General features: G+C 53.8%; 1 protein-coding gene across 5 annotated transcripts in view; it reads right to left on the reverse strand.

Annotated features, from left to right (window-relative positions):
- Window positions 1–1,807: 1,807 nt before the first annotated feature.
- Window positions 1,808–26,159, reverse strand: part of TTC7A (tetratricopeptide repeat domain 7A) — a 159,799-nt gene continuing 135,447 nt past the window's right edge. For all 5 annotated transcript variants that reach the window (XM_058428372.1, XM_058428371.1, XM_032176893.2 and 2 more), the window contains 4 exons: window positions 25,812–25,909; window positions 23,972–24,106; window positions 14,992–15,194; window positions 1,808–2,166 (listed from right to left, as the gene is read on the reverse strand). In XM_058428372.1, coding sequence (XP_058284355.1) covers window positions 1,945–2,166; window positions 14,992–15,194; window positions 23,972–24,106; window positions 25,812–25,909 — 658 coding nt within the window. In that variant the 3' untranslated portion in view covers window positions 1,808–1,944. The remainder of the gene's footprint in view (window positions 2,167–14,991; window positions 15,195–23,971; window positions 24,107–25,811; window positions 25,910–26,159) is intronic.

The following is a 26,159-nucleotide window of genomic DNA, read 5'->3' on the forward strand; positions in this document are numbered from 1 at the left end:
GCTTCAGGGGCCGCCCTGGACAGGTCAGAGGCCAGGATCAGCCCTGCCTGGACCTCTCTTGCCTCCTCCTACCCCCTCCAGGCTTTAGCCCAGCCTTAGCAACACTCTCACCAGCTCAAATCCACATTTTCCCAGAGGGTCCTCCCTCCCATCCTTCCTTCCCCACATCCCTCCCCAGCTGGGCCCAGGTCTTAGCTTCGATGACTTCTCTGGCCTCCCTCCTCTTGCAACAGCCCCTCCTCTCCAGGGCCTGGCTCAAGGCTGGTGCAGGAGCTACATGCCCGATGAATAAACATGCTGCTTCAGACAAGCCTGCTTCCCCTCCGAGGGTCTCTTTATTCAACCTGCAAAGTCACGGTCAGCAACTTGGCCTGGCCCTCTGCTGCTTCCAACAAGGAAATGCTTAAAAGTCAGGAAATGCATTGGGTGCCTTTCCTAGTACCAAAAATTGACTATAACCTCTTTGGGCACCCTGAGATAAACCAACAGCATTTGCTTTTTCTTTACTTTTCTAACAGAATTCCAGAAAAAAATAGATCTCTATTTTATATATATATAGATAAAAAACTATATTTATATACACACATACATTCCTTCAACTAAGAAGAGGCAAAGGATCCAGTGTCCTCTGGGGTACCCCTTGGCCTGGCGCAGGAAACCCAGGAGGCATCAGCTATCTTGGGAATCATCTCGGGACATGCAGTGCTGAGCTAGTGTGCCGTGGATGGGGGGTCTCCAACAGCCCCTCCTTCCGAGGAAGGTGGAGCTATGATGAACCAGGGCAGCCCCCACCCGAGCTTTCCACACATCCTGAAATGCAAGCTGTACCTGATGGAGCTTTGAAACTAAAACCCAAAGTGCAGATACAAAAGGATGCCCTAATAGGCCTGGGGGACTGACTCCTTGGGGAAGAGTTCCAAGAGCATCATGCAGCACGGGCCGGGGGAGCCAGTAGGGAGGACATACACCCACAGCCCCCAGGCCCAGAAGACAGGTGTCATGGACACAGAGGCCTGCTCAGCCACAGGAGAGGGGCTGGGCTCTGTCCCCTCCTCAGGTCTCTCTCAGGCAGGGAAACCCAGAAGGCCAGGGTGAGGCTCGAATCAAGGCAAAAAAAGGGCTGTGGGTGGCGAGATGTACTGGGGACAGTCCTAGAAACTGCCTACCTCCATGTTGGTGGCCCTCAAGGGACCTGCATTGTAGCCTAAGACCTGCAGGAGTAATGTGTTGACTCAGGGTATTAGAAAGGACTGGATCTAGCAACCACAGGATCTAAAGCCTACGGAGGCTGCTTGGGCTGGAGCACATTTCCAGGGAGATGGGGTGGGTGGAAATGGAAGCGTTAGGGCCAGTGCTCAGTACCCCTAGTCAGACCCCAGAGGCCCCAAAGGCACTTGGTAGCAGGGGGAAAGAGCAAGGTGGGGCCCAGCTGGCCTCAGGGGGGCAAGGAGGGGCAACGCAGGCATCATCTAGTAACTCCAAGTCTGAGAAGGGAACCCAGAAATCCCATCGTCTTCCCATTTGCCCACAGTTTCTTCATGTTGTGACTGCCCTGGGCAAGACCTGAGAGAGATCCAGAAGTCTGTGCTGTGCTGAGAGTGGGGAGTGAGACCTCCAGACCCCAAGCCAGAGACATGGGTGAGGGTGAAGGACAGCTGTGAGGCTCCCGCCTGCCCAGCTCTTGGGGAGCAAGTCTGGTCACCACAAAACTCTGCAAAGGCACTTAGGATTCAAGTCAGACTGTTTCCCAAGGCACCAACAAAGAAATCCAGGAAGACCCTCTTGGCCCAGCAAGGAGAACAAGGGCTGCAGCTGCGGAGCCGTTCGCTAAAGATGTATTTCCCTGACGCCCTGCACCTGATGCCACCGTTGCCTCACCCTGACCCACGCTCCCTGCTGCCTCTCCCTCTGGCGGGCCCCTCCCTCCCTGCGGCTGCAGCGTCGTCAGAGCTCTCTGGGGATGATGGAGAAGGGCAGCACAGGGCTGCTGGCCTCCAGCTCAAGGGCGGTGAGGAAGCAGTCAACGGCGGCCTCGTTCTGGCCCTGGGCCTGCAGCACCTCGCCCAGGCCCTGCCACGCCTCGTGGCACGTACTTTGCCTCTCCACGGCATCACGAAGCACCTTCTGGGCCAAGCTCTTGTGGCCCAGCCGACTCAGCATCAGACCCTGTGGACCAAGCACAAGGCAGGGTGAGTAGGAGTGTCCCATGGCACAGGCATCTTGGCAACTGGGCCAAGCACAGGTGCACGGGTGGCAGCAGCCATCAGCTCGAGAGGATCCCGGCGTCTCTAGCTTGGGCACTGTGAAGTGACTGTGCCTTTCCCCATGCAAATCCTACCTGGCCCTGCCCAAGCCCTGCTTTAACCTCAGCCTCCTGGGAAACCCACTGCAGGAGCTTTGTTCCTGCCGGTCCCGAGGAATTGGCTTTCAGACCTGGCTGTGTCACACCGTTTGGGGGATCCTGGGCAAATCCCAGCTCTCTGGCCTTCAGTTTTCTCATCTGTAAATGGGAAAATCACAGCCTCTCTCTCGAGAGCAGGGGTGAGGTTGAAAGGAGTCAGGAGGTGTAAAGCTCTGAAAAGTGTCTGGCAGGAGTGTGTTCTCACTCAGTGGGACCATGCTTCTCAGTCCTTCCTGCTGCCCTTCACCCCAGGGATGCAGAAAGACTGAGGAGGACGCATTGCGGGGCTTCGCCACTGCCACCAGGGAGAAAAAGCTCAAGCATGTGTGCGGTGGCTCCTCAGGAGCGGGTCATGGGAGGAGAGTCGGATGGCAGGGGATGGGGTGCTGGGTGAAAGGGGAGCTGGGTGAACAGGCTGGATTGGCTGAAAGATGGAAGGCCTGGGGGGTCTGGGTCTGGCGCAGGGAAGCTTGGCCCTGCTGTTTGGCTCAAACAACCCTGTTACCAAAGAGATAGAGGAACTAACAGGAACTGTCATAAGAGGCTGGGAAGTGAAACTGGCACCTTGTCCCCTCTACATCCTCTTCTACCTACGCTGGGAACTGCGTAGGGTGGACAGGGTAGTGAGCGGAGGGAGAGGGGCAGGGCCCCCTTTCAGCCTCAGGTCCCACAAAGGTTGCTTCACGCCGTCCCACTGATCCCTGTTTCAGCCCTGAGGGTGGCATGAGATGACAGCACGGGGGGCCCTTCTCTTGTTCCAAGACGGGAGGTAAAGCCCACCACTGACTTCCTGGACAGGCGGGGGCTGCAGGGGGGGTGGGGAGCTGCCTTCTATGTGCCTGGAGCCCCCTCTCCAGTGCTCGCCCACTGACGGCCATGTACATTTTTAGCTGGAACATTTTCCTCCTCAGCGAGCTCCCCAGAGTTAGGCCCTCTGTTGCTATGGAGACGCGCTGGGGAAGATGCGCATGCCTGGTTTCATCAAGTCCTCGGAGAGCTTGGAACATAACCAATTCGGCGGGAGTGAAAGATGGCGCTCAGGAAGCCGTAGGAAAAGCCTCTCCCTCTCCAGAGGCGCTGGCTGGAGATCTTGCGGCCAGGGGGCGGGGGAGGAAGAGGCTGTCCTCACAGCGCCTCTGTCAGCCCTGGGCAAAGCCGTACCAAGGAACCGCACACACGGATGAGGCGTGCAGAGGCCGGGGAGGACAGGGTGGCTGCGGGCCGGGGTGGGGCCTCAGGCAGGGTCTTCCGCTCTCGCCAGATGGGAGCGGTGCTGACTCAGGGCTGCCTGGGACCAAGGGTAGTGGCAAGGCTGGCCAGCAGGGCAGCAGGCCTAGCTGTTCTGCCCACACCAGACCCAAGGGCCAGACCCCAGCAGCTCACAATGGAACAGGGCCCACAGGGAAAAGGGAAGGAAGGCCAGCCGACGGGCCGCCAGACACAAAATTAAGCACCAAAAATGAAGGGTTTGAGCCCTGTGAGTTCTGCCCAGGAGGGAGCAACACAGAACAGAAGGGAAAGGCTGGCAAGGCCTCCCAGAGAGGGGCAGGGCCAGAGTGGCTTCCACACGTTAAGTTTTCTATATTGAGCTTGCACATGGGATTTTGTTTGAAAAAAGGGCTCAACTGCTAAAAACAAGTTTGAAAACCCCTGATATCAAGAAGTATGTGGGTGTTTGGGAAGGGGCCAGATGTGTCTGCAGGCTGGTGTGTGTGTGTGTATTTTATTCTCAGTTTGGGAGGTTTGCAGTAACTTCCTCTGTGTGTCTGTAGAGAGAAAAAAGCCCAGGGCTTGGTGGCCGGAAGCCCTGGCCAGGTTGGAATCCCAGCTCTGCCACTGACAAGTGCTGTGACCATGGACAAATGGCCAACTTTCTCTGAGCTGTGGTTTCCTCATCTGTAAACCAAAGCAATGAAACAGTCCTTCCTCTCAGGGCTGTTGTGAGGATTCTGCAATGATCAACTTGAAAAATCACCGCGGGGGCAGACAGCAAACCAGCGCCTTCGAGATGAGCAGAGGGTCCTTCCAGGTGGGGAGCGCGTGGAGTGGCTGATCTCTCTAGAAGCTGGGAGAGGGCATGGCTCTCTGTGGGGGAGGACTGTAGGCTAGGGTGGGTTGGCTCATGTCCCCCCACCCTGGGGTGTTGACCTTAGAACCTGAAAGGAGACACCAGGCTGGGGTCAGGCTGGGGCCCAGAGGCCCAGGGCCTGTAACAGGATCTTCTGCCATCTGCCCCTGACACCAGCTGAGTTCATGTTTGGTAGCAATTCAGCGCTGTTTGCTGCCTGACAACTGGGCAAGACACAGCCCCAGGAAGATGCGAGGTCTCACCTACTCTACCCTGAGCCCAGCGCTGCACCTAGGACCTGCAGGCAATCCTCCTGGCACCCCGACCCTCCCAGAGAACAGGCCTCCTGGGAGATGGTGGGAACAAGAACTGACATCTCGATTTCATCCAAATGTCCCAAGTGAATTCCCCCATCCCTTATCCTGGTGAGGGCGTGCCCCACGCTGAGAGAGACCAGATCTGCTGAGAGGCTCCCAGTTTTTGACCATCCCTTGGGAGATGCCATAGCTGTGCTGCCAGCCCACAGGGATTCGAAAGTGATGCCCAAGTTGTTTATGGTGATCAGACATCGTACCTCCAAGGGGGCGCTTTGGGCTGCTTATAGCCACAGACATGGTTCCAGGGAGGTGCAGGGCTCTGGGGGAAGTCCCCAGAAATTCCCACCTCAGGACCCTCCTTCTTCTCTCCCTTCCTGGATCTCAGGGAGTGGGGACGTGTGGCCACATCTCAACTGCTTGAGACTCTGCTCTCCCAGGAAGCCTTCCCTGAGGACGGAGTTCCTCCTGACCACACAACCGCCTCAAGGTCATGCTTAGTTACTGTGGGGCTCATGGATGTGATCCCTGTCCTGCCCCTCCCCAGGCTGAGAGGGACAGAGCCCCAGCCTCCTGCCTGCTTCGTCATTCCCCAAAGGACAGCAGCTCAACAGGGCTCAGAGCTCAGGATGTAGCCCAAACAGAGCCAGGGAACCCAGAGGCACCCACGCACTTACAGATGTGGACCTCCGACCAGGGATGCTGCCCACATGGAGCTTGGCGAGCCCTGCCTCTTACGGCCACGCAGGCGCAGAACCTAAGGGGCCTAGGGTCTTGCTGGGGTCTGGACTCACACTCAGTGGGGAGCCTCCCTGTGAGACCCAGGTCCTCTGCAGAGGCACAGTGTGTGGCCAGGGGCTGTGGCCTGGGAGGGGAGGAGGGGAAAAGGGCCTTGCCTTTTCAGAATTCCACTGCACACCATCCCAGCCCATAAGTTCAGTGCCTGATGATGCCCTCCAAGGGCAGAGCAGCACAAAGGTCTAGGGGTGCGCATGCCTCTTCTTCCTTTGAGGGGGGCCTGCCCTGGGAAGCAGCCTTGGTGCTGGGCCAGCTGTGGGCCAGGCTGAGCCCTCCCTCCCCACCCCTGCCCTCAAGTATTTATAGAAGTTATTTTGGGAATTTTCTTTCTGAGCTCAAGGCACATTCCTGGGATTCTGTAACAGCCTTTCCAGCTGGGAAGCCAGGAATCAGCTGGAAGCTGCAGGAGCCTTCTGGTCCCTGGAGCCTGCGTTTGGGGACACCAGGGCTGCTGGGAGGAGCCTGCTCTACAGAAAGGGCCCTCCCTAAAGCCACCCTGAAACATGGACACACCCTTCCAGGGAGGCCAGCATTCCAGATTCTCTCAGGTGTGTCAGCCTTAACCTGTCCAACCAGACCTGGAATGGGAGGGAGGGAGGCACCTCTCCAGGCTGAGAACCTCCCACTCCCATCACCACAGCCCTCCTGGAGCCAGGGCAGCTCCAAAGCCACAGGGTCCCACTTCCCTGATGTGGGGAGGGGAGCAAACCCTTCCAGCCCCACCCAGTGCTGGGGTGGGATGTGTTCACCCCAGAGCCCCCTGGGCCTCAAAGGAAGAGGCTCCTGCTGAGAAGAGCCCAGACTCACATGGAGCCCAACCTAGGTGGGGGTCTCCTTGGGTAGTGGGTACCTGTCCCTTTCTCTTTTGGGGTCCTTTACAAGTGAGATGTTAAAGAACACAAGTAGGCCTCTTCAGCTGGGGCTAAGCGTTGTCTGTTTTCAGAGGGGCAGGGACCAGCGGCCAGGGGCCAGATGGGTCACATCCTGGGGGACTCTGGAGCCTGACAAGCCACCAAGAAATTGACTTCCTTGCCAGCCATCTCCTCTGGGCAGCGGCTGGGCCTTTTCTCCTCCCCTTCCTGGGCTGGTATCAGGTTCTAGGTCTGTAGGGGCCTCTGCACATCCTGGAACACTGCCTGGCCCAGCCCTCCAGGTCAGTCAAGAGGCTGTGGCTAGGCCTCTGGATCCCGGGTTCTAGAAGTGAATCCCCGTGATGGGGAGTGAGAAGGGGGCCCAGTCACAGAAGCTCCCCTCTCTGGGCAGGAGGTACAGCCAAAAGCACAGTGAAGGCCAGTTTGGGGAGGGGGCTGCTGGACAGGGAGAAAGGGCCACATCACCTTCTCTCTCCATGTAAGGTGAGTCTTTCTTTTTTGGAAAAAATTGATTCTGGAGCTTAATTAAGCCAACAGTGCTCAAGTATCATTTTGATCTGAATCTATGACAGGGTCCCTCATCAGGGTTGGTGATGGACTTCAGGAGCCTACATCAGCTTAAGGTTTCCCCAGAGTCCTGAGCCAGGGCTCAGGGTATGTGTGTGTGTGGGGCTGTGCCAGCCCAGGGATAAGGTGGGTATGGAGGGGCCTCTGATCCCCGCTGAGCAGGTGCTGGGGGACACACCCTCGTGCCCCCCACACCATGGGCCTGCAGAACACTCTACTTTCGTCTCCTCTACTTTCCCATCAGAGAGTGTGACCTCAGGCAGCACTGGCGAGGGGTAAAGAGAAAGCTCACAATAAAATCACTTCATTAGAGGTCACACAGCCAAGACGCTCCTGTTGAACTTTCCTGCCAAGCAGGAGCAAGATTCCATGTCCTCTCATGGCCTACACTCCTCTAAGCCACCTGCCACAGCTCCGGAAATGAACATAGAGAAAGAAGCCTAGAGCTGGTGGTGTGTCCTGGACCCTGAGACCCGGGGCATAAGCAGCAGAGGCCACTGGCCCCAGAAACCCGGGACCCTGCTGTTAGTGCACTGAGCCCCGCCCAGTGTCAGGGCATCTCCAAAATGCCAGGCACTGAGTGTCATTCCTCAGCTGCTCGGGACATAACTTCCTCCTTCATGTCAGAAAACAGATGCTGAACCAGATGCTGAACTGGCATGACGGTAGGCCAGGGCCTCCCCGGAGCCTGCCACCGCAGACCCTCTGCCCCAACAGGCGCAGATTACCCAAGATATCTCCCTCGTCCCTCAACTCATTCTCTCCTGTAAAGCAGGCTGCCCTCCCCATAGCTAAGGTCAGCCGGGCCTTGCACTGTGTGCACTCTTGTCCTGTCCACAAGGCAGCTAGGGTCTGTGGCCTTGGCCAGATTCCCCTGTGGACTCAGTGAGGACAGAGTGGCTTTACTGCAATGAAGTCTCTGGGGCTTGGCACCAGGTTTCCACTCCCCACCAAGAACCAAGAGCATCTGAAGATGGCCCGGCAGCTATGCTTCAAAGTGAAAAACATAAAAATAACCCCAGTGACTGGACCATTAACTTATGGAATTATTTAACCTAATTCTAACAACAGCCCTAGGTGCTTGGTATAGCAAGCCTCATTTTACAGATGAGAACACTGAAGTTCTGAGAGGTTATGGAACTTGGCCAGTGAGTGAAGGCAAAGTGGGACTCAGGTCCAGGTCAGATGAACTTGAAGGCCCTGCTCCAACCTGCAGGTGCCTCCTCCAGAGCCAGCTCTGATACTCATTTTAAAAACCATCCCAGCCAACCAACCCTAGAAAACCTCAAAGGCAGCTCGGAGGTCCCTGTCTCTGCCAGGCACTCCCTCCCTGTCTTCTCAGCACCCTGCTGGCATCACAAGGAAATCTGGGCCAAAGACCATCATCCCACACTAAGAATGGTCCAACAGAAACCAGCCTGGTCCAAGGTGGGGCTCAGGCCACATGCCACCAAGTCATCTATGTGAATATAGCAATAAAAATGCCCAATGTTGACTTATCTTTTCACAGCTTTCAGTTCACCTGAGCCCTAAAACTGTTCCTTGGAGTCACAAGAGTCTAAATTATCATCCCAATTTGATAGGAGAAAAAACTGACCCAGTGCTATGGTTTGAATGTGTCCCCCAAAATTCATGTGTTAGAAACTTAAGCCTCAATCAGCAGAATTGAAGTGTGAGACCTTTAAGAGGTGATGAGGTCAGGCGGGCTTTGCCCTCCTGAATGGATTGATGCTGTTATCTCGGGAGTGGTTTCCTGATAAAAGGATGAGTTCGGCTTCCCCTTCTCTCACACTCTCTTGCCCCTCCACCTTCCGCCATGGGATGAGGCAGCAAGAAGGCCCTCGCCAGATGTGGCCCCTCGATCTTTGCCTTCTCAGCCTCCAGAAGTGTGAGCCAAATAAGTTTCTGCTTATTGTAAATTACTATAAAAAATATATTTTTTAAAAAGGCCACGCATGGTGGCTCATGCCTATGATCCCAGCACTTTTGGAGGCTGAGGCAGGAGGATTCCTTGAGCCCAGGAGTTCAAGACTAACCTTTGCAACACAGTGAGACCTTGTCTCTACAAAAAATAAAAACAAAATAATAAATTACTCGTCTCAGATATTCTGTTACAGCAACACAAAATGGACTGAGACACCCAGTGAAGAAAACCCTCAAGTACCCCCATAACACAAAATGGACTGAGACACCCAGTGAAGAAAACCCTCAAGTACCCCCATAACGCAGGGCTGGTTGTCTTAGGTTTGTCACCTCTCGTATCTGGTCCAACCCTCCATGATGGGGGAGGGGGTGATGGGTGAAGCTCTGTGCGGCTAGAGTTCATCCTTTTGGCCTTAGAGACCAGAGCCTTCTTGTTGGAGTCCCAGAGCACCTAAAAAGGCCCAGCCCAGAGCCTCAGGGCTCGGATGGGCAGAGCTCTGGCCCTCAGTGACTCAGGTCCCTCCTTGGGCAGTACCAGGGGTGGTGGTAGGGAGCTTCTGGGGACTTAAGATGTGCCCCCTTACACCACAGCCTGGGGTGAGGGGTGAGAGGCTCGGAGGCCATACCCACGCTCTTGATCCGGCAAACCCACTTAAAGAATGAGGCGGCCTGCTCCACACTGGCAGCAAGAGGGAACCAATAAAGGGAAATCATTTATCATCACTCTGTCATCAAGAGGACTGCAGATAACAACGCTGTCTTTTCCTGTCTTTCCAGGGGCATTTGGAGAGAGAAGAAGCTGGGTCACATGCCAGGAATGCTTCAGAAACTGCATCCCAGGAATTACCAAATTAGCCAAAGCTCATGCAGAGCCATCTCACCACTACTGCTGGGGTGCCTGACAGGCGGAGGTTCTGGAGAGCCTGGAGCTCCCTCATCAAGAAGAAAGCATGAGGAGGGGAGGGGCTGGGGCAGGGGAGGGACCAGGAAACTCCTCCTCTCCAGTCTGCCCCTGGGAGAAGAGGGCAGAGTGCCACCCAGATACCTCGCTTGCCCACTCATGCTTGAGGGTGTCGAGTTGTCTCTTGCAGTGCAGACAAGCTGCACCAAAGTGTCCACGCTCTCCTTAGCCAAGCTGAGGGCAGGGAGAGTGGGTGGCTCTGTGGCCAGGGCTAGGACCTTCTTCAGAGGCTGCTGAAGGATAGCAGAACATGCCACCCCAAAATATGTCACTTGGGCATAAGGATTGTTTTGAGCTGAAGGCAACTGAGAAGAAGCAGAGACAAGAAAAGCTCTCTGCCCTCCCCCTATTTGCCTAAAAGCAGGATATAAATTTATAAGGGTGTCCCTCCTCCCCTCCCCACCAGGAAGGACAAAGGTTGATCACAGAAGACAATGTTAGAACCTTATCAGCCTGGAGATGGCACAAAGGAATCTACATAACAAGCATTGCTAACTGGCCTTTATCCACCATTAGTTTCCCATTGATTTGTCTTCCCACAATTTGCCATCCCCAGAGACTCCAAGTCCTTTTTCTGTCTCATTGCTTCTTTTAAATTGTATGCTCTTGGTTGAAAGTGCTATGTAAGCCAGAGTTCTAAGCTACTTCTTTTTTTTATTTTTTTGAGACGGAGTCTCGCTCTGTCACCCAGGCTGGAGTGCAGTGGCGCAATCTTGGCTCACTGCAAGCTCTGCCTCCCAGGTTCACGCCATTCTCCTGCCTCAGCTTCCCGAGTAGCTGGGACTACAGGCGCCCGCCACCACGCCCCGCTAATTTTTTGTATTTTTAGTAGAGACAGGATTACACTGTGTTAGCCAGGATGGTCTCGATCTCCTGACCTCGTGATCCGCCCTCCTTGGCCTCCCAAAGTGCTGGGATTATAGAAGTGAGCCACTGCACTGGGCCTCTAAGCTACTTCTTTAAGCTTTTCTCATTTTCCCTGAGAGTCTCCCATGAGTACATTTTATACATGTTAATAAAGTTCTGTTTGTTTTTCCTTGTTAATCTGTCTCCTGCTACCAAGGTCCCAGCTAAGAACTCAGAAAGGTAGAGGGAAAATTGTTTTTTCCTTCCCTACACTGGGAAACCAAGTCAAGCCAGACATTCCCTGAGGTGCTCTAATCTCAGCTTCATGACCAACCAATGACCCTCCCACCACGAAGGTCAGGTGACCTCAAAGGAACCTCCTCCTTGCAGGGCTCTCAATGACCCAACCACCAAGTCAAGCCAGACATTCCCTGAGGTGCTCTAATCTCAGCTTCATGACCAACCAATGACCCTCCCACCACGAAGGTCAGGTGACCTCAAAGGAACCCCCTCCTGGCAGGGCTCTCAATGACCCAACCATTCCACCAGTCACTGTTGGGGCTCCCTGGTTTCCTCAGGTGCCTCTTCTGCCCTTGGAAGTGCCTGGTGCAGAGGGGATCCAGGGAGGTGGCAGGGCAGAAATAAGCTCCAAGAGGAGTGCAGGCTGCCGGGGGTCCCTTCCTGGCCAAGCCTTGAAGCCCTCTCTGAAGAGCAGTGTCAACCAGCGACTCCTGCGCATCCTGGGAGGGCCTCTGCCATCCTCCTCACATTTCCCCACTGGCAGGCAGGCAAAGTTCAGCCTTCCCCTTCTTGGCTAGAATTTTCTGCCAGTGAATTTGGTTCTGAATACCCCCAGCTGAGTGGGATTTCCAGCTACTGGAGAGAAGTCTGGGACCACACTGGCAGACTGTCAGGACCTGCTCCTGTGATTGCATTTCCACTGCACAGAGCACACTTCTTTTTCTTTCTACACTTGCCAGTTTCCCGGAGGCCCCTGGCCATCCTTGAGCCTGGCACAGATGGCAGCCAGCAGGACCAGAGCCTGATGGACAAACTCGGGACAAATTCCGCGGTTCTCTTGCCCAGCAGAGAACTGCCAAGGTGGCATCTCCTTCCTGTCTGGGCTGGGTAGAAAACCCTAAGCTGAACCCAGAGCAGGGCTAGAACCACAGAAACATCCCTTATTGCATCTAGGGCACCGACGGGAACAGGGAGAGTAGAGAATCCGCTCTTGGCCGAAGCTTATATTCTTAGAAACGTGGGGTCCCCAGCCCCTAAGAGCAAAGTCTTCAACTCCCAGTGGGCTTTCTTCAGCCTCTTGGCACTTGCCAATCCCACTCCAAGGACTAGAGGGCTAAACCCAGCACCCACACAGCACACTAAGAATATCTCCACCAACCACTTTCCAGACCTCAGGGAGTGGGACTCACCCATGACCTCAGAGGGCTCGCTCCAGCCCAGGCTTGTGGGTGGCTGTGCCCTCAGGGGAGGGGAGGCTCTCCTTCCCCTTGTACTGATCAGAGGCCAATGTCCTCATAAAGTCACAGTGGCATGGTAAGGCCAGAGTGTCCTCCCTGGGAGCCTGCCCTGACTCCACAGCAGGGATACCTTCCACGTTGCTCTCTTGGTAATTATCTAAGGCTGTACCAACCTCCAGAGTTCACAAAGGCTCAGATGACTGATGGACATCTTTCCTCTACTATTTTTACAATGAATCCCTTACATAAATGTGAAACTGACCTAGAATGACAGCTAGTAGTTCCTATCATGTTGTTTCACATTGAAAAAGATTCCAAGATCACATCTTTGCTCAGTGGGAAAAAGGTGCTGTGATTGCTTAGCAATGTCTGACACCGGTGAGGGACTGAAGGGGGGGGGGATCCTCCGTGCTGTGCTTTGCCGTCTCTGGGATTGCACTGCAGATATTTACACTTTCACATGCATCACCTCATTTCATTAGAACAACGAGGATTATTATGTACAAAAGGGGACACCAGGAGCATGCAAGTTAAGTGTGTCTTTTCCTAAGTCCCCCAACTGGATCAGGGCCAGAGCCAGGATTAGATCCCAGATGTCCTGAGTCTCAGGCCAGCACAGGGAAGACACTTAGATCTGGGAACACTTGAGATCGACTCACTAAAGTGTTCAAATGTCTTCAGAAAACGAGTGCTTAGCAAATCTTCCTCAGGCTGAACATTTGCTATTCTTTATGCATATGTGTGGGATGCTGGCAGGAACAGAGCCTGTAGACGGGATGGGCTGCCCACGCAGAAGCCAACTGCCCCTCTGGTTGCTTGCAACTTTAAAAGAGGGCAGGCCTGGCTCTGACTTGCTCTAATTTCATCAAATCAGCAAGGCACCCCAGGAAGGAAAAAGGGACCGTTTCAGAAACATCTGCAGGGAGCCACTCTGGACGGCTATTCAGTTACCATGGAAACCTACCCTTGGAAACTGCTTCAATTTCAGGAAAATAGCTACAAACAATAATAAGCATAAATGAAAAATGGCACAGTTACTTCAAAATTGCACTTGTTATTGGATTTTGTTGGGTTTTCGGGGCTGAGCCTGCAGGCTCATATCCGTGAACACAGTGGAAGGCAGACATCTCTGCCGGGCTGCAGGCCCAATGATATAGCCCACACCCTCCCTCCTACTGCCCTAATCAAGTTTCCGGATGTGACCTCTGGCGAGGCATTTATCAGAGAAGCTAATGTCTAAATTGAGGGAGGAAGGAGGAAGCCTCTTGCAGAAAGCAAACATTTGCTGAGCTGACTGGAAGGCAATGCAGCCATGTGGGAGGGAACATGGACAAGGGTGTATGGTGGCTGCACGGGCTTTCTTCATCTGAGGCTGAACATTCACACAGACCTAAGTTAGAAATCTATAGAAATCAGGCGGCGGGAATAATAGCTGAGCTAGGAATTTCTGTTGTATTTCCTTTTCAAGGACTGTCAGGTTGGAAAGGACTTTGTGAAGATGACCTGGTCTGGCTCCTCCCCATGTGACGTTGCATTCTCTTGGCAACACTCTCACCAGATGATTACTGAGTATGTGCCTAGACTATGCTAAGAGTTAACGTTTTCCCTGACATGGCTGAAATCTAACTCCCTGTAGCTTCTACTCATGGACAAATCAGCCCCCTTTTGGCAATGCCAACTCTTCAGCCACCTGGAGCCATTCTCCTGATGCCTCTGTGCTCTCTACGTGCCAGAAGACATCAGGGATACCCTAATGGCTATTCTCCTTAACACGCTCTCACAGGGGGACATCCAAGGTGGAACCCAGACCCTAAGAGGGAAAGACTGTTACTAACTGTGGGCTCCTAGATTATCCTTCAAAAATCACTTGTGCAGACGCAGGCTTGCAAGCTTTCAGATCACTACATTTATCTGGATACCTGTTCTCCGGAAGCAGCAAAGGAAAGCAGAAAAAAAATGATAATCTATAGGGTCTAGTATATCACCTGCCAGAGCTGGTGCTCAATAAATGTTGCCTGGACCAGAGGATACCCACCGGACAGATAATTAAAACTAAGGTTCAGAGAAGGTGGCTGATTTACTCATCATCACCAGGTAGAGGTAAGGCCAGGACAAGAGTATCAGCATCCTGCTCCCCAGCCTCTGAGCTTCCCACAGGGAGGCCCCTGTGCCCTGGATACCCAAGTCCTGAGCCCATGAATGAGGACCAGGGGCTACTGGATCCTCTTAGCATCCCAGGGACCACTCTCAGTGTGTGCTTGAGTCAGGTCTGACACGACAGCGCACCCCAGAAAACCCCCTGAATCCCACCAAAGAGATGTGGAACTCCTCGGAAATGGAGGAGGCAGGGAGGGTCTGGGGACTCCCAGAAAGAAAAGCATTTTGGTAACCGCCTAGAGTCTGGATTAGCCTTCAGGTCAAGGGTCTCATGGGTAACAACGAGAGCCTTTTGGGGCTAGATTCCTTTGCAGAAACTTATAGCAAAAGGAAGTCACAAAGAGTATCAACCAAACCTTCTAGATTTTGTCATCAACAGACCCTGATTGAAGGGAAATGGCCTGTGTCTACAAGAGAAGGCTAAGTATCCCAAGAACTGTCTCTTCCAACAGAGCAGGAGGGAAGCCCCCTCCCCCAGACACCAGGGAACAGCAGTAGCAAGGCACAGGCAGGCAGTGGAGTATGGGGACAAGGAGGGACAAAGGGGGATAAGGGCCCTGAGGCTGTGGGAGGAGGTGGCGGGAGTGCGGGGGGGCTCTGACTCACCAGGCTATGCATGATGCGCACACCATCTGGGTTCACCGTGAGCGCCTCCTTGTACAGCTGCTTGGCCTCCTCCAGGCTGCCCTTCACCTCGGCCAGCCGGCCCCGCATATAGAGTACTGAGTGAGAAGTGGGGAAGAGGCCCGCTGCCTCCTGGATGCAGAAACCTGCTTCCTTGAGGTGCTGCTGCTCCATGAACAGCTCAGCTGCAAAAGCAGAAGGGCAGTGGGAGGTGTGAGTGGTGGGGAGTCAGAGGCATCCTGACCCCCTCCCTGCATCCTCAGAGCTGGGGAACCAGTCTTAGGTGACGAACACTATCCCACCGAATCACAGCATGGGACACACTGACTATGGGATGTAGTGGGAACACTAGGTAACGGTTTCTGAGTGCTTCCTCTGTGTCAGGCACCTTGCTAAGTGCCAGTCAATGGCACCAAGATCGTCCCAGTTAATGCTCACAAAAACCCTGTAGAACAAGTTTTTCTTTTCTTTTTTTTTTTTTTGAGACAGGGTCTCCTTTGTCACCCAGGCTGGAGTGCACTGGTGTGACCATGGCTCACTGCAGCTTTTTTTTTTTTAAATTAATTAATTTATTTAGAAACAGAGTTTCCCTCTGTTGTCCAGGCTGCAGTGCAGTGGCGCGATCTCAGCTCACTGTAACCTCTGCCCCCTGGGTTTAAGTGATTTTCCTGTCTCAGCCTCCTGAGTAGCTGGGATTACAGGCACGCACCACCACGCCTGGCTAATTTTTGTATTTTTGGTAGAGGGGCTCAGGCTGGTCTCAAACTCCTGGCCTCAAGTGATCTGCCCACCTTAGCCTCCCAAAGTGCTAGGATTACAAGTGTGAGCCACCGTGCCTGGCCTCACTGCAGCCTTGACCTCTTGGGCTCAAGCAATCCTCCTACCTCAGTCTCCCGAGTAGCTGGGACTACAGACATGTGCCAACACACCCAGCTAATTTTTGTATTTTTTTGTAGAAATGGGGTTTTGCCATGTTGCCCAGGCTGGTCTTGAACTCCTGGGCTCAAGAGATCCTCCCACCTCAGTCTCAAAGTGCTGAGATTATAGGCATGAGCCACCGCACCCTGCACAAGTACTTTTATTACCCCACTTTAGAGGGGCAAAAACTGGGCGCAGAGGGGTCAAGGCATGGGACTAAGGCCACACTGGGAGTAAGTGATGATGCCAGGGTTTGCACTGGGCCGTCTGACTTCAGAACCTTGCGTGGGGACATGGCGTCCCCTGAGCTAAGAGCTTGCTCAGGTGACTCCAGCCTCTTTTTCAGTGTTCCTTCACTTTGTTCATTGCATGTCCAGGGAGAAGGGGATGGAAGCAGACCAGGGCGCTCTCTTTGGGCCCCTTGGTCTCCCAGGCAGGGGCTGACTGAAGGTGGGCGTGTGCTCAGAGCCAGGGAGAACCAAATGACCCTGCCAAGGATGGGGTGGGAGGATGAGGGAGAAGCAGCTCAGGGGCAAAGGAGGGCACAAACCAGGCAGTGTTGTTAACAGCTACAGAAACTACCCCTGTGCTGATGGAGAGCTGATGGGCCAAGCCCCGGGTTTGGGAAACACTTTCTCATTAATCCTGACAGCAAGTCTTGGAAGCAGGCAGGTGCTATCCTAATCCATACTTAAAAAATGCAGGTGGCCGGGCGCCGTGGCTCACGCCTGTAGTCCCAGCACTTTGGGAGGCCAAGGCGGGTAGTTCACGAGGTCAGGAGTTCAAGACCAGCCTGGCCAGGATGGTGAAACCCCGTCTCTAGTAAAAACACAAAAAAATTAGCTGGGCATGGTGGCGGGTGCCTGTGGTCCCAGGTACTCGGGAGGCTGAGGCAGAGAGTTGATTGAATCTGGGAGGCAGAGGCTGTGGTGAGCTGAGATCGCGCCACTGTGCTCCAGCCTGGGTGACAGAGTAAGACTCCATAAAAAAAAAAAAAAAAAAAAAGCAGGCTTAGAAGGTAAGGACCCCACCCCATTCCCTCACTGAGAAAGGGCAAAGCCAGGGCTGGACTCCCCAGCAGTTCTGTGGCCTCCCTCCAAAGCAGACACACACCCCTTTGGGCCAGCAGGCAGGAGAGGATCTGTCCCGCAATCAGAGGAGTAGGAAATGGGGCAGTTTCTCCAACCCAGGCCAGCCCACACAAACACACATTTCAGACCCACGCGGCACAGGCATACCCCACGGCAGGCACTTTAGGAGACGAGGCTTTTCGGCCTCACTGGGCACTCAGCCTTTGTCCAAAGTAGCCCCCAGGCTTGGCTGCCCACTCCTGGGGCTGAGCCTATGCTGAAGGCACAGAAGGATCGAGACACAGATGGGGAACGCAGAAGGGCCAGCAGAGTCTGACTTGTGGTTTTGCCAAGAACTCTGCCTAGCAAAAGCTGACAGCTGAGGTTACCCTAGTTCAGATTATGTCTGGGGTGGGATAGAGAACAGATATGCCCAAGGGAAGCTCTCAGAAAGAGGTGGAGAAACCAGGCCCAGACATTCCCTCCTCCTGTCCCAATAGGCAGCAGAAAAGGCCTAACTAAAACCTTGACTGCAACACAGGCACTGGGGTACTTAGCACGAGCATTGCCTAAGGTTCATTGTGCAACCGGAGTAGCCTGCCACATCCTAAAATACAACGCTTTCTGAGTGAGAGAACTCTTTTTCTCTAGTGGATATGAGAACTTGGGAGGATCAGAGAATTAAACACAGAGAAGCCAGGCTTCCTGGATATGGGAGAGAAATGCGGGCTCTAGTCCCTGGGGACAGCCTGAAATGGAGATTCCCAAGGCAGAGAGCACAGGAAATGGGGGCTTTGAACCCAGGGGCAGATGGCTGGTGAGGGGAGGGGTCAGAGATTTGGCTATCTCAGCCTCAGCTCTCCCTCTCTGCTTTGCTGTTGAGCTGCTGCTGGGGCGTCTGAACAGGCTGCCTTCATAACTGAGTGCTTAACATACAATTACTGAGTACTGACTATGTGCCTGGTCTCCCCACAAGGAGGAGAAAGAGTGGGGGCAGGGGTGGGAGCAGCTGAGCCACTAAACCACTTCAGAGACCAGGGCAGTGGAATGACAAGTGCCACATCTGAGTGTTATGGGCACTCAAGAGGGGCCAGGTCGGTGCTGCTGGTGTGGTCAGGGAAGTCTTCCTGAGGGAGGTGGCATTGGAGCTGGAGCCTGAAGGCTGCAGAGGCCTTTGGACTAAGAGGACAAGGAAGGTGGGCTGGGCTCCACTGTGGCAGAATCCCTCAGGGTCATGAGAGAGGAGAGGCAGAAGGAGGTGTGTGGGTGTGACTTTTGCAGGGTGGCTGCTTCTTCCATCACCAGAAGCTCAGTTTAGCTGAGGGCCCAGGAGTCAAGCTCCCCACTCCCCTGGTCCACTTGACCCTGGCACAGCTCATTAAGCTGTTTACAACTTGCTGCCCTGTCTCCAGAGGCTGCCCCTGGTCCCTCCCTTGGGGACCCCTCATAGTGTATTCACAACAACAGATTTTAGAGGGTATCCCACCCAATCCCAATCCCTCTTGCCTTGGGGCCCTGGGTCTTCCAGAGGCCAGGGCCTTGCTGGGCTGGCCATACACCAGAGAACACGTCCTGAAGAACCGTTAGGGCTGCTCCACTGACGGGGCTCCATCCCCAGTTAGACAGGAAACCAGAAGACACAGACCAGAGCCCGAGCAGGGAGGCCTCCTGAGGGCTTCCGGCGGCCTGGCAGACAGTGCCCAGCAGGGCCAGCCTCCAGGGTAGGCCTCTGACCTGCACACAGGCCCAAAAGTCTGGGGTGACAGTGCACCGCCCCTTGCTAGTCTCAGTGTCTCTGAGCAGGTGCCTTCAGCTCCTGCTCGATGCTTTGCCCACCATGGTCAGATAGCTGCAGTAGCCCTGGGGTGCCACGTCCACCCATGGCCCTGATCCTTCCCAGCCTGGCCCTGGCTGCCAGGACCCAGTGGTGCCCACACCCATCCCAGCATCCCCTGGCCAGGGCACCACATTTTCCTTGAATTTTCATTGTCGAGGTCATCATCCAGCACATGGGGCCTTACTGCACCCTCAGCGTCAAGGGGCCCCTCCATTCCTTCACGCTGTCTTCCCCTTTCTGATTTTCCCTCTGCTCTCATCATCCTCCTGCCTACCCCCTGACCTCCTCTTGCTTGTCTGTCTCCAGTTTTCCTCCTCTTCCCTCCATCTCTCTCCACCCCCTCTCCTCTGTGCTTTCTCTCGGCAGGCTACAAATGGAAAACATCTGTTCCCTGGAGCTTTGCAAGGGGCCCTTTTATTATTTTTTTGAGGCATCCTGGTCTAACCCCGCACCCAGAGCTGCTTCCAGTCTTCCTGCCAAAGCTGAGGCTCTCCCACCCCAGGCAAGGGGGATGGGCCCACTTTCCGTGGGATATTTCCACACCCCCTTTGCAGGGAGGGCCTTGACCACAGGCTGGCCCTGTGCTGATGAGCAGGGTAGAGAGAGCCTGGGCTCACCCCTAAGGTCTCTTAGGACCTCTCCAGGTGAGTGTGCTTCCTACAGAGACCCTCCCCCAGACTTCAGAGAGGTGAGCCACAGGGCAGTAGAGAAATAGGTTAGGCCCGCCAAAATAATTCACCATGGCTAGCCTTGACCCTCAGTGGGGGCTGTTTTGGTGACCCCAAGGAAATAAGCATCAGACGCTCAGAGCATATGAATGCCCAGAAAAAGAAGGAAGGTGGGGAGAGGGCAAGGGAGGAAGGAGAGTGAAGACTAAGGGGGCTAGAACAGAGAACGCCCAGGCCAACACAGGGAATCCAAAGGTCTCCAGGGAGTTCTCAGGTTGGTCTGAGACCCTCCATCCCTGGGACCCAGAGGGCACAAGGCAGTCAGGGGCTGCAAGGGCCTGTCCTGAGAGTGGCCTCGCTGACTTGGGAAGCTGGGAGGAGGGAAGAAAAAGCTGGAGCCAGGGAAGAGGAGGACGTGGGAAGAAGGCACTGAATGAAGACAGGAGGGGGCAGGAAGGATGACAAAGAGTAGAGGAGCATGTAGGACCAAGGGTGAGCGCCAGCTTCCCCCTGGACTATGGCTTCATCATAAACACCTGCTTCAGCCACAGTGCTGGCCACCCCACCCCAGCCTCTCAAGTCTGCCCAGGAGACACCTGGGGTGGCCTCCAACTGCGGGCCAGGGCACTGGCACCAGACCATAGGAGTCTGGCATCAGGGAGCTGAGACTCAGGCCAGCTTCCCCTAAACCTAGAGAAAGCCCAGAGCTGCCCATGAGCCCTTGGACCTCCAGGGCAGGGGCACTGTCCCTACATGCATCTCCTGCTCTGGCCCACTGTCAGCTCCCAGAGCCGTGACCTGGGATCGTGGCGATCATGGGGGATGAAGGGGTAGTTCTTGCTTTTAGGGAAAGCACCTCTCTCAACACTCAGATCCTGGAGCATCTATGGGACTCTGTGCCTCTCCCACTCTCACACAGACCCGCTGCTCAAGAGGCATTGCCCTGCAGCCTGTCTCTCAACTGGGTACCATTCATCAGCTTCTCACACTGGACTGGAATTGGAAGGAGGCTTGCAGAAGGCAGGAGAGGAGGGCAAGAGTTGAGAGAGGAAGGCTATGACAGTCCGTTTGAATTCAACCAAAGAGTGAATTCACGATGGAACTTACTGTCAAACAGATTGGGATGCAATTTATCTTGAACCAAACCAGGGGGATTAGCTCCTTCCAAAATGATCAAGGCATCTTTTTCCCTTCCTGCAAATTTGCTGCAGCTGGTGGAGTCATTAGGCGGGGTTTGGCGGGGGGATGCTGATCGTATTCTTAGCCTGGGTCAGGTGGGGGAGGCGGTTTAGGGAGATCATTGCCCTGGTGATCTGGTCCTGGCAGCCCTCCATTCAACAGGTGCTTGGTAGATGCTTGCTAGTGATGATGGCAGCCAGGGGAGGGGAGAGGGCTCAGGGGGTGCAAATTACCCTGGAATTCTCTCATGCTCAGAATGAAAGAGCTAGGACACCTTCTCATGTTCCTTTCCTGGCCGTGGCGGTTGTGCACCAGTCACCAGTCTATTCTCCCCTTTTTCTAGCAGGATAGATCCCCTGACTTTTTTGTTTTGAGACAGGGTCTCACTCCCATTGCCCAGGCTGGCATGCAGTGGCACAGTCTCAGTTCACTGCAGCCTCGACTTCCTAGGCTCAAGTGATCCTCCCACCTCAGCCTCCAGAGTAGCTGGGACTACAGGCATGCACCACCATGCCCAGATAATTTTTTTGTATTTTTAGTAGAGATGGAGTTTTACCATGTTGCCTGGGTTGGTCTTGAACTCCTGGGCTCCAGCCATCTGCCTGCCTCGGCCTCCCAAAGTGCTCGGATTACAGGCATGAGCCACCGCGCCAGGCCTGATCCCCTGCCTTTTAATGGGACACCCGGAATAATGACATCTGCCAGAGCCCTCTGCAGTTAGGGGCAGTCAAATAACTAAGTTCTGGCCAACGGATCATGAGGGGAGGTGATGTGTGCCAATTCCAGGACATGTCCTTATAGGGAAGGGGGTGCCTTTCTTCCTTGTAAATCGTTTGCCTTGGAATGTCAATGTGGCAGAGAGCCATCCTGGACCACAAGGATGACAGTGATACCCTAGGGACAGAAGAGTCGCTGTCCCAGTCAAGGCTGTCATCTGTAAACTGTTACATGAGAAAGAAATAAGCACCCACCTTGTGCAAGACACTGCTATTTTGGATCTGCTACATGCACCCAAACTGGTCTCCTAATACTACACTGCCTGACCCTGATGCAGCACCACATTCAAAGCATTCAGATGCTGTTCTCGGAGTTCTCTTCTGTGGAGTGAATATCTAAGATAATGACCAAAGAAGAAAGGCTCATGTGCAAATGATTGAAGGGCGTGTGTTTCTCTTGACATTCCCAAGTCTAATTACTGGCTTCAGGAGGGCCTTTAACCTTACTTGGAGTTACCAGCACATGCTAACATCCCTAGTATAAAGCAATATACAACCTGAGAACTGCAAGCAAGTTTGTGATGATGGTAGTAAACAAACGAAATCAGGCCAGGCACAGTGGCTTACACCTGTAATCCCAGCACTTTGGTGGGCCACGGCAGGCAGATCACCTGAGGTGAGGAGTTCGAAACCAGTGTGGCCAACATGGTGAAACCCTGTCTCTACTAAAAATACAAAAAAAATTAGCCGGGCACGGTGGCACACACCTGTAGTCCCAGCTACTCAGGAGGCTGAGGTGGGAGAATCATTTGAACCTGGGAGGTGGAGGTTGCAGTGAGCTGAGATTGCACCACTGCACTCCAGCCTGGGCCACAGAGTGAGACTCTGCCTCAAAAAACCAACCAACCAACCAACCAACCAAAAAACACCAAGCCCCCCCACCCCCCCAAAACCAAGGCAAATCATTCAAACAAAGGCCTGGGAGCTCTGGTACAGGCAACCCACAACTGCAGAATCTGATCACTGTGATATGCTGCATTCCTTAAAGCTGGTGAAGCCCCCATCATGGGTGCGAATCTGTGGGGGCTGGGGCTCCATGCGGCCCCTTAGAAGGTGGAAGTCATTATTTTAGTCTTAGAAGTCATTAGAATCTTAGAGGACGACGGGAACCTTTGCCTAAGGCGAAGCCTTGTTTATTATTCCTCTGGATTTTTCAACATCCCTCTTCCTACTTAAGACCCAACAAGCTGACTGTGGAGCAAGTGCAGCCTCCGCCCACCCCCAGCATCTGAAGGGACCCTGAGATGCTAACTGGGACAGTTTCTGCATTGTTAAACTGCTCCCATGTCTAGCCTTCCTGTGAATCCTATCCAATGTTTTTTGCAGATTCAGAACCTACAGTGGGGAGAGCGGGGGCGTACTGCATACTAATGTGTCCGTATGTGAGGAACATGCAGTGGGAAACCTTAGATTCTCAGCTAACAAGCATATTCTGACTCTGATTTACCAAATCCCCACGTCCCAGTAATAGATCATCAACTTTCAGTTTCTTCTCCAACTCCCCCTGGGGACAACAGCACACCCCCATGATGGGGAAGGAGCAGAGAGGAGGGTAATCAGAGAAAATGCAAGAGGTGCTCCTGGGCCCAGAACTTCACTTGGGCAGCTCTAGGCCAAGGGTGGGTGTGTTGGCCTGGGGTACTTTAGGGGTCCATTTAGCCTATCCTCCTCCTCTGTCTTCTGCTGCCATTTTATTTCATTCAGGCACTTGTCATCTTTGGCCTTGGCTCGCTCTCTTTCCACTCTGATCTACCTCTCACACTACTGTCAGGGTAAATTTTCAAAACTCTTGGCAGTGAGTCCCTCCTGGGCATTCATAAGCCAGTGTTAGGACACTCGCTGTCTGTGGGGCCATGCTGCCTCTTCCTCCACCATGACTGCCACGGACGAGACGGAAGCCAAACACCTGTTGCTGAGCACTTGTAATGGCCACGCTGACTGTGTCACACACTGGTTCGTTTCAGATCGGGGCTAGCCAGCTGTGGGCTGCTTTCAGAACCCAGGTCTGTGGAACTCTGGAGCCAGGCTTCCTACAGCCTGCCTCCCCAATACTGGCTGGTCTTCAGACTCCTGGAGGCAATGGTATCACTTAGTTACCAAGAGGGACTGTCACCTGAATGGCAACCTCAAAGTTACCAGTCTTTCCTCCACCTTCAATGAATTCTACCCCCAGCCCTCTCTTTCTTGGGGCCTCCACACCTCCCCTCTCTGAGCTCTCCAGGGTTTGAAGCCTGTTTTTGAGACTGAGACAACTGTCCAATTGTGCGGCCTCTCAGGACCTCCAATCCTCTCATGTTTGGGCCTGCTTCCAGGGAAGCTGTCCCAGGCAGGAAGGCAGACACCATCTCCACCGGGCAGAGAAGGAGACCCATAGCCAGAGGCGAGGACTCTGTAACCCGCGTGGGCTTAGCAAGGAGTCCCCACCTCCCCACACTCCCTTCTCCAGGACAGGGCTCTGAGAGCACGGGTGGCCTGTAGACAGGCTGTGTGTGTCACTGGGACCAGGGCACTCACCAGCCTGCAGCCAGATCTGTTCCAGCGTGGTCCACAGCTGCATGGGGCCCTGCTTCAGGACCGAAGAGGGCACAGTCAGCTCTGACATGGCCTCCTCCAGCCGGGAGGCTGCGATGGACGAAGCTCGCCGGGAGCCTGCAGAGCAAGAGGGCATGAGCTGAACAGTGGTCAGAGGTCCACACGTTGCAGGCCCCAGGAGCAGTCATTGCCCAGCACCATGGGGAGACAGGGCACCCTGAATCAGGGTAGGGTGGTGTGGCTGGGCAGCCAGAAAGCAGCCTACAGACCCACTAGGGAGGGCCCACTATGTCCTCTCACCCACAGCTGGGGAGGGGAGCTCTTTGGAGGAAAATCAGGCAGAGATCCCACTAGAATCTGTTCCTAGGAAAACAGTAATGTCAGCAAAGGTGCTCTTTATGTGAACACAACAGAAATGACCTCAGTGTCCAACAATAGGGATTGATTAAAAATAAGTGGGGGTATAATCATCCCAGACTCTGCGGTCAGTAAAATAACAAAATACAAATACAGATATCAATGTAGAAAGATGTTCACACTATATAGTTACGTGAAAACAAGCAAGTTACAAAAGAATAGGACCACATTTTTATAAAAAATATGGGCATGGAAAAAAGTCTGAAAGGCCATTTATTAAGGTCTAAGTGGTGAAATTAGGAATGATTTTTCTTTTCTTCCCTTGGCTATTTTCACTCTCTGTTTTCACAAGTGCATATTATCATTTGTTTGTAGAAAGGTCCCCATGCTATGAAGGACTGGATAGCAGCTCAAGTCAGAATACTGCCCTCTGGAAAACCTCTCCCAGTGGCAGTTCTGTGTGACATGGGCTCCGGTTCAGGATATATAAGCTGTTGACATTTATAATTCCCATGCAGGTGAAATGTGAGTACTTTCTCTCTCTGTCACAGACGCAATAAAGGATCCAATAAACTCAGGAGACCTCAGGGCAAACCACGGATGACTTCAGTTTATGAGACAAGTGTATGTGGAGTCCTAATAACTTTGTTCATGATTCTTCCCTCTTTAATTGCAAGGGAGCTACCATTCCCCCCTTCCTTAACCATTCCCTCCTGGGAGACAGAAGCTCTGCATACAGCCATACACCCCTGAGATGTGCCTCTAAAGTCGGGTGCTAGGTTTGGCTTCTGAAATCAACTCTGTCACTTGACAGCAAAGGTGCAAGGCTTTGTCCACAGAAAGGCTCATGTCCACAGAAGTGAAAACAAAGGCTCATGTCCACAGAAGCGAAAAAACTGAGCAATTCCACTAAACACAACTCCACTCACACTTTCTTTCCCATGACTAATTCTTGTGTTTTTGATGAAGGTGTTTTGTTTAAAGCAGGTCCTCAGTTAAAAAATGTTAAGTCTGCAGTTCCTGAACTCATTTGAATTTCACAAGCCATGGGTTTCAGGATGAGTTTTTCCAGGAAAGAGTCTGCTTTCAGCTTAGAATTGTAAAGAGCTCAGTCCATTCCTTTCTATTTGACTTGATCTGCCGAGGACATTAGGTGGACTGTGGCCTCTGGCTTGAGCTGAAGGGGAAACGGTTTCTGTGCTCCACAGCCACCTTTCCAGCCAGGCTCCTCTTTCTTCACCCCCATGCAGGAGGCAAGGTTCCTCCCCTGCCCACTGCCCACTGTGGGACCAGCAGCCAGCCCCTACCCAGAGCCAAGATTAGCCCTAGAAGTTGCCCGAGCTGGCGAGGAGCCAGTGGTGGGCTTGGCCCGGCTGGGAGGTGCCCCTCTCCGTGTTGGTGCTCTCAAGCTGGGAGCGTGAGCTGTGCGTCCAGGCACACAGCTGCTCAAGGAGCTCATTCTTACCAGAGTCTGCATCATGGGCATCAGGCAAAGTCAGGTGCATGCCACTCTGCTTCTTCACAGTGAGGCCCTCACCGAGGCTGCCATCCTTTTCCAGGCCTCTGGAAGGCAAAAAGAGGGCCAGGGTCCGGTAAGGAAGAGTGCTAGCGTCACAGGGCCCAGTGAGGTAGAGGGCTAGTGTCACAGGGACTGGCAGGGAGAATGGGACAGCCTCACTTCAGGCAGGCTCTGGGGCTGTGGGTTCAGGCCCAAAGACAGAGCTGAAGCCACCAACATCACTAGAGAAGCAGGAGGGATCAACATGGGTCTCCTGCCACACAGGCTGAGACCTGGAAACTCTCCCACACTCCC

Source organism: Hylobates moloch, unplaced genomic scaffold, assembly GCF_009828535.3.
Source record: "Hylobates moloch isolate HMO894 unplaced genomic scaffold, HMol_V3 SCAFFOLD_15, whole genome shotgun sequence".
In the NCBI taxonomy this organism is placed as follows: domain Eukaryota; kingdom Metazoa; phylum Chordata; class Mammalia; order Primates; family Hylobatidae; genus Hylobates; species Hylobates moloch.